Source organism: Rhinopithecus roxellana, chromosome 8 (assembly GCF_007565055.1).
Source record: "Rhinopithecus roxellana isolate Shanxi Qingling chromosome 8, ASM756505v1, whole genome shotgun sequence".
Classification (NCBI taxonomy): domain Eukaryota; kingdom Metazoa; phylum Chordata; class Mammalia; order Primates; family Cercopithecidae; genus Rhinopithecus; species Rhinopithecus roxellana.
In genome coordinates this window covers 10,811,852-10,819,351 of record NC_044556.1, presented here as the reverse complement: position 1 = coordinate 10,819,351, position 7,500 = coordinate 10,811,852, and the positions used below count along the sequence as shown (strand labels likewise).

The window sequence follows — 7,500 nt, the reverse complement described above, 5'->3', positions numbered from 1 at the left end:
CCACCCCACCATCCATCCAGCCATCCACCCACCAACCCACAATCAACCCACACCACCCATCCATCCACCCATCTCAACCCACACATCCACCCATCCATCCACCCATCTATCCACCCAACCACCCACCCACCCTACACCCATCCATCCAGCCCATCCATCCACCCATCATCCACCCAACCATCCCCCACCCACCATCAGCCATCCATCACGCCACCATCCTCACCCAGTCCACCATCACCACCTCAACCCACCCATCCATCCACCCATCCCCACCCACCCATCCATCCACCCTTCCATCCATCCACCCATAACCACCCATCATCCACACCCCATCCACCCACCATCCACTACCCCATCCATCCATCCAACCCATCCATCCACCTATCCACCTCCGCCCATCCACCCACCCACCCACCCATCCATCCACCCAGACCCATCATCCACCATCCACCCATCCATCCACCCACACACCCATCCACCATCCATCACCCATCCATCCACCCAACCACCCAACCCATCCACGCATCCAACACCCCCATCCACCCATCCATCCACCACCCACTCCATCCATCCACCAGTCCAAGCCACCCACCCATCCACCACCATCCACCACACCATCACCCAACCAACCCACCCATCCATCCCATCCACCCAGCCACTCCACCCCACACACCACCATCCATCCATCCAATCCATCATCCACTCCACCCATCCATCCACACATCCACTCACGCAGACCCCCATCCACCCACCCACCCCACCCATCCATTCACCCTACCCACTGTATTCACCCACTCCAGCCATCCACCCCCCCACTTCCCATCCACTCATCCATCCATCCACCCATCCATGCACCCATCCCCAATCCACCACACATCCACTCATCCACCCATCCATCACCCATCCACCATCCCCATCCATCCACCCATCCATCCAAACCCAACTCATCCATCACACCCAACCCACCGCACCCCATCCATTCATCCTACCCATTTATTTCACCCATCCAGCCATCCACCCATCCTCCATCGCCACCCACGACCATCCTCCACCACCCACACCATCACTCCTACCACCCATCCATCCCACCCACCCATCCATCCACCCATCATCCCAAACCCATCCATCCACCCCCATCCATCCACCATTCCACCTCCACCCATCCCTCACCATACCATCCATCCACCAGCACCACCCATCCACCCATCCACCCATCCATCCCACATCCACCACCCATCCATCCACCCATCCATGCATCCACCCACCACCCATCCATCCACCAGCCAACATCATCCACCCATCCATCCCCATCCATCCACCTAACCCATCCATCCACCCCATCCATCCACCTCCATCCTCCACCAGCCATCCAAACCACCCACCACCCATCCATCCACACATCATCCACCCACCCATCCACACCATACCACCCATCCCACCCACCACCCATCCATCCCACCATCCACCCATCCACCACCCCCACCCACCCATCCCCCATCCATCCACCAACCACCCACCCATCCACCCATCCTCCACCCATCCATCACATAACCATCCATGCCATCCACCCATCCATCCCAACCACCCATGCCATCCATCCACCCATCCATGCCACCCATCCACCATCCATCCACCACACCACTCCACCCATCCACCCATCCATCCACCATACCATCCCCCAAACCACCCACCCATCCACCCATCCATCCCCACCACCATCCCCCCTCCATGCCATCCATCCACCCATCCATCCAGTCCATCCACCCATCATCCACACCTCCATACCATCCACCCATCGCCATCCACCCACCGCACCCATCCATTCACCGATACCACTTATCACCATGCCAGCCATCACACCCCCCAATCCAGCACTCTCCACCCACCCCACCTATCCATACACCCCCACCCATCCTCCACCCGCCACCACTCCAGCCACCACCCATCCATCCACCCATACCATCCATCCACCCCACCACTCCATCCAACCCATTCATCATCCACCCATCATCCATCCACTATCCATCCGTCCAGCCAGCCATCCACCCATCCACCCATCCAGCCCATCCATCCATGCCACCCACCCCATCCACCCATCCGGCCATTCTATCATCCTGCACCCCGTCACCCCAACCATCTATCAGATTATCTACCATTCCATTCACCACCGCATCCATCATGTCCATATTTCCTGTCCATCCAAGTTACCCATTATCCTTCCGACTCATCCACCCCATCCATCCACCCACCATAATCCATCCATCCACCCATCCATCACGACATCACCCTCATCCACCCACCATCCACCGCACCCACCATCCAGTCACGTACCCATTTATTCACCCATCCAGCCAGCCGACCCCACCCATCCATCCACTCATCCACCCACCCCCACCATACCCACATCAACCACCCACCATCCATCCACCCATCACCATTCACCAACGTCCAATCAACCCATCCATCCATCCAACCCAATCCATCCACCCACCATCCCATCACACGCATTCATCCATCGACCACATCCATCCCTATCATCCATCCAGCCAGCCATCCACCCACCACCCATCCCCAATCCACCACCCACCCATCCATCCACCCATCCATGTCATCCAAACCACCACCATCCAGCCCCATCCAGCCACGAGCCATCCACAGCCATCCCATCCATCCTCCACCCATCCATTCCACCCAGCAACCCTCCCATCCACCCATACATCCATCCCACCCAGCCATCACCATCTCACCCACGCCCATCCATCCACAACCATCCATCCACCCCATCATCAGCCACTCCATCCACCATCCCATACCATCCATCCCATCACATCCACACCACCCATTCACCATCCATCACACCCATCCACCAACACCACACCATCCACCCAGTCCATACCACCCACCCACCACCGCCCCCATCCATCCACCCATCCATCCAACTACCCATCCATCCTATCCACCCTATCCATCCACCCATCCACAATCCCATCACCCACCACCCCATCACCTAAACCAAAAACAGCAATCACCATCCATCACCCACCACCCACATAACCCACCATCACCAATCCATCCACCCACCATCCACCACAACATCCATACCACCCATCCCATACCATCCCACCATGCATCATCCACGACATCATCGCATCCACACACAATCATCCACACATCCATCTAGCCATCCATCCACATCCACCTCCAGTCCACACATCCACTGCAGCATGCCAAGCCATGCATCAAGCCACCCACCCATCCTTGCCACACTACCCATTTGGGATGCACCCAGCCAGCCAGCATCCCCACCCCCCCATCCATGCCACTCACACCCACCCACCCATCCATACACCCACCACCCGCCATCCAACTGCCCCCAGCAAGCCCCACCACCACCATCCGCATCCAACCCACCCACTCCATCCACCCTGCATCATCCACCCCAGCCACGAGCCATCACTGTCAACTGCCAGCCATCATCCCACCATCCATCCACACCATCCCACCACCAATCCACCATGCCATCCACCCACCCATGCCAACCGCATCCATCCATCCATTTCCATCCACTCCACCCGTCACCCACCCACTATAGCATTGAGCCTCCATCCAGATACCACCACATCCATTCATGGTCCATATTCCTGTCCATCCATCACCCATCTATCCATCCACATCCACCCATCCAGCCCCCATCCATCAGCCTCCACCCATGCCATCCAAACCACTCATCCACACCATCAAACTCACCCACCACACCACCAGTAACTACCACCCTTTTATTCACCCCATCCGCAAGCCACCCCCCCCAGCCATCCACTCATGCCACCCACCCACCCATCCATACACCCACCCACCCATCCATCCCCCGTCCACCCATCCATCCACCCACCAGCCCATCACACCACCATCCATGCCACCCACCCATCCATCACCCATTCATCCATCCACCCATCCAGCCACCTATCCATCCATCCAGCCAGCCCACCACGCCATCCACCGCATCCACCCATCCAATCCATCCATCATCCATTCATCCATCCTACCACCGAACCCACCTCACCAGTTATCCTCCATCATCCACCACCCATCCATAGGCTGGTCCATATTCCTGTCCATCCATCTACCCATCTATCCATCCACTCACCCATCATCCATCCATCCATTCACCCACCCAGCCATCTGTTCATCCTCCATCCATTCTTTCATTCATCCATCCATCCTCCGTCTGTCAGTCCATCCACCCATCATCCATCCATTCAACAGGAGGTGAGGCCTCTCAGTCCATGCCCTGCTGAAGTGCTCCCAGGCTCTCCAGCTGGCCCAGGATGAACCCCTGCCCCTCATCACAGCCCAGGTGTGGGATGTGGCCTCTGCTTCCTGTCCGCATTCTTGTGTCTGTCTCTGCTCCTTGCTCGCCCTGCTCCAGGCACATGGAGCCGTGGAGACGGGCAGCACCTGTTACCAACCCACACAGTGACCTGTACACACCTCAGAGGCCCTCAGGCTGAGGTATCTGTGGGGTAAAGTCCTAAAAATGGAGATTTGCAAGGGGTCAAAAGTGTTTGATGCTGGCAAGTTCAAGAAACGATCAGTTTAAAAAAACGGAGGTGGTGGCTGAATGACGTAAACTTATTAATCATTGATTGGCTTGTTGCATTTTTCACAACATTCAGTATTAGCATTTAGTACATTCATAATATTGTGCAACCACCCCTTTTGTCTAATTCCAGAATTGCTCATGACCCCAGTAGGAAGCGTGTTCCCATCAGCCTTCACTCCCTGACCCCTGGCACCCACACATCCTCTTGCTGCCCCTGTAGGACATTTCGTAGAGATGACGTGGGCTGTGCCCCTTCCCCTCCCACCGGCAAGGGCCAGGGATGGAAGGACGCTGTGGCCTTCGCCTTCTGGCCTTGCTCCCCCACCCTTCACGGCACTGAAGCAGGCCAGGGACTCGGCGGGACGTCTCTGCGCCTCTCGTCCCTCAGGTCCCTCAGATGAGTGGGAATGATTTCGCGTTTGGATCGATTATGCAATCACCTTCACGGGAAACGTGCTGGTCTTGCCCGGGAGCCCGCAAACTTCCTGTGGAGGGCGAGGCCAGCAGTGTGTGCATCTGTGGCTGCCAGGACGTCCACCCCACTGTTTGCCAGACCCTGAGCTGGGCGCTGGAGATAGGGAAGTGCTCAGGATCGCAGTGTCCTCACACTCCTTGGCTTAGGCGCTGGCTGAACAGAAAGAGACTGACAAGGGCAAGACAGTTAAGGGAACAAGCGCCGTAGAGCCTCGGGGAACCGCCAGGCCCCTGAGAAACAGCAAGAGAGGAAAACATGCCTGGAGTTCGAGGGGGCGGCTCTTGGGACAGTGTCCAGGCCTTGGGGTCGGGGAGGCAGGAAGGCCCCGGAGCCACCAGGGGCAGAGGAAAGGGCTGCGAACACCAGGGGTGCAGGGAGGCAAGGGCTGCTGGGGAAAAGGGGACGTGGCCTCCACGGCGGGGTGTCCGACTGGCGATGCCACCTGTCTCCCCTCAGTACATGGGCTGCATCGAGCGTCCGCCGCTCATGCTGCTCCCGGACTTTAACAACATCAGCGACAGCGATGGTGACGCAGGTGCAGCCTCCAACCCGGCCCTGGGCCGCGGTGGGCTGTTGAGTGCGCTGGAGGGACGGCAAGCGAATGGGTCCACGACAGCCGTGCTGGGGCCCCAGGATGCAGCCTCCGTGCCCTGCTTCCTCCCTCCCACTTCACGCCACGTGTCCGCCCTGTCCCCACGCCAGGCATCGATCACTGGGCCCTGCAGGCCTCGGTCTTCCTCTAAGATAGAAAGAATGCCGGTCGCTCGCAGGGTGCTGGGCAAGTCTGCGCACGGCGGGGGGTGCAGGGCCTGGCGGGTTCCCTCTGGGACCAGGGCCCAACAGCGTCTCTGTGTCCCTGTTTTCCGCACGGTGACCTCAGGATGCTGTGCGGTGTCTGTGAAACAATCGGTAGTTCTCGTAGTCATGCAAACGGCCGTGTATAACAGTCTCAGGGATATGAGCCGGCTTAAAGCAAAGTCAGAGCGAACCCATTTTTTCTGTGCATCCATTCTAACTGTGTGATACTTCCCACTTCAATAGACGTAAAAACCTTAATGTGGGTATAGTTGTGAAACCGTACGCATCATGTATGAGAATGTAACTTTTCTCCGATCCACCGGCATCCAAACGATTGTCAACCGCACCTTACAGTGTCGGCTTTTGTGGGAGCTTCACAGAGTCACACGACCACCACCACTGTCTGGTTCCGAACATCCTCATCACCCCCGAAACGCCCCGTCCCCTCCCCAGCCCCGGCCCCACCACCCACCCCTCCCTGTCTCTGGGGATCGGCCTGTTCTGGACATTTCATAGCAATAGGATCACGCGCTGCGTGGCCTCCTGCGTCTGGCGTCTCTCACGAAGGACTTTCCGCAGCCCTCCCAGCCGCCTGTGGCCCTGAGTCAGAGCCTCGCTCCTTTTCTTGTCTGTTTTTCTTTTCTATCGGTCTTTTTTTTTTTTTGAGACGGAGTCTGGCTCTGTACTCCCAGGAAACTGGAAACAGTGTGATCGTCCTGTTAGCCCGGATCTCAGCTCATGCAAGCTCCGCCTCCCGGGTTCCCGCCATTCTCCGCCTCTAGCCTTCGGGTAGCTTGGGAATACAGCGCCGCCTTACTAGAGACTACGACACGGCCCCCGGCTAGTTTTTTGTATTTTTGAGTATGACGGGTTTCACAACGACTAGTATGACCAGGATGGGTCTCGATCCGTGACCTCGTGGATCCGCACCGGCGCGGCCATCCCAATGCTGGGATTATAGAGCTTTGAGACCCCGCGCGCCGGCCTAATTTTGTTTTTTTTTTTTGAGACGGCAGCGTCTCACTCTGTCACCCCAGGATGGGTGTGCGTGGGATGATATCTTGGCTCACTGCGACCTTGTCTCAGGTTCAAGCAATTGTCCTGCCTCAGGCCTTCCGAGTAGTGGAGTACAGGCAAGTGTCCACACGACGCCCACTAGTTGTTATAATTTTTTAGTAGAGCACGGGGTTTCCGCATGCTGGTCAGCTCTACGTCCGAGACCCTGACCTCAGGTGATCCGTCCGCGCTCGTGCCTCCAAAGTGCTGGGATGCCAGGTGGGAGCCGCCGCGCCCGGACAATTTTTAAGCTTTGAGGAGTCCGCAGGCTGTTTTCCACAGTGGCTGTGCCGTGGAAATTCCCGTGCGCCCTGGGTCGGGTGGCGGTTTTCCACATGAACGCCCGACATTGTCGACGGCCGTGGCAGGGACCCTGGAGACTTCGACTGTCTGGGACCCATGTTTGAGGTGCTCTCGTGGGTCAGCTTCTGCCACCACTCAGGGGCCCTCCAGAGCAGAGGTCACTCTTCCGGCACTGCAGAAGGGATCAGGACGCGGGACTGGGCTCAGGCTCAGGGCCTCCTGCTCGCTGGTCCAACCCTCAGATCTGACCCCCGCCTTCCTATTGGGC

The 7,500-nt window shown here is 57.9% G+C and overlaps 1 protein-coding gene across 1 annotated transcript in view; it reads left to right on the top strand.

Annotated features, from left to right (window-relative positions):
- SHC2 (SHC adaptor protein 2) overlaps positions 1 to 7,500 on the top strand; it is a 73,881-nt gene that overhangs the window by 17,760 nt on the left and 48,621 nt on the right. Inside the window, exon 2 of the mRNA XM_030936726.1 lies at positions 5,532 to 5,668. Coding sequence (XP_030792586.1) covers positions 5,532 to 5,668 — 137 coding nt within the window. The remainder of the gene's footprint in view (positions 1 to 5,531; positions 5,669 to 7,500) is intronic.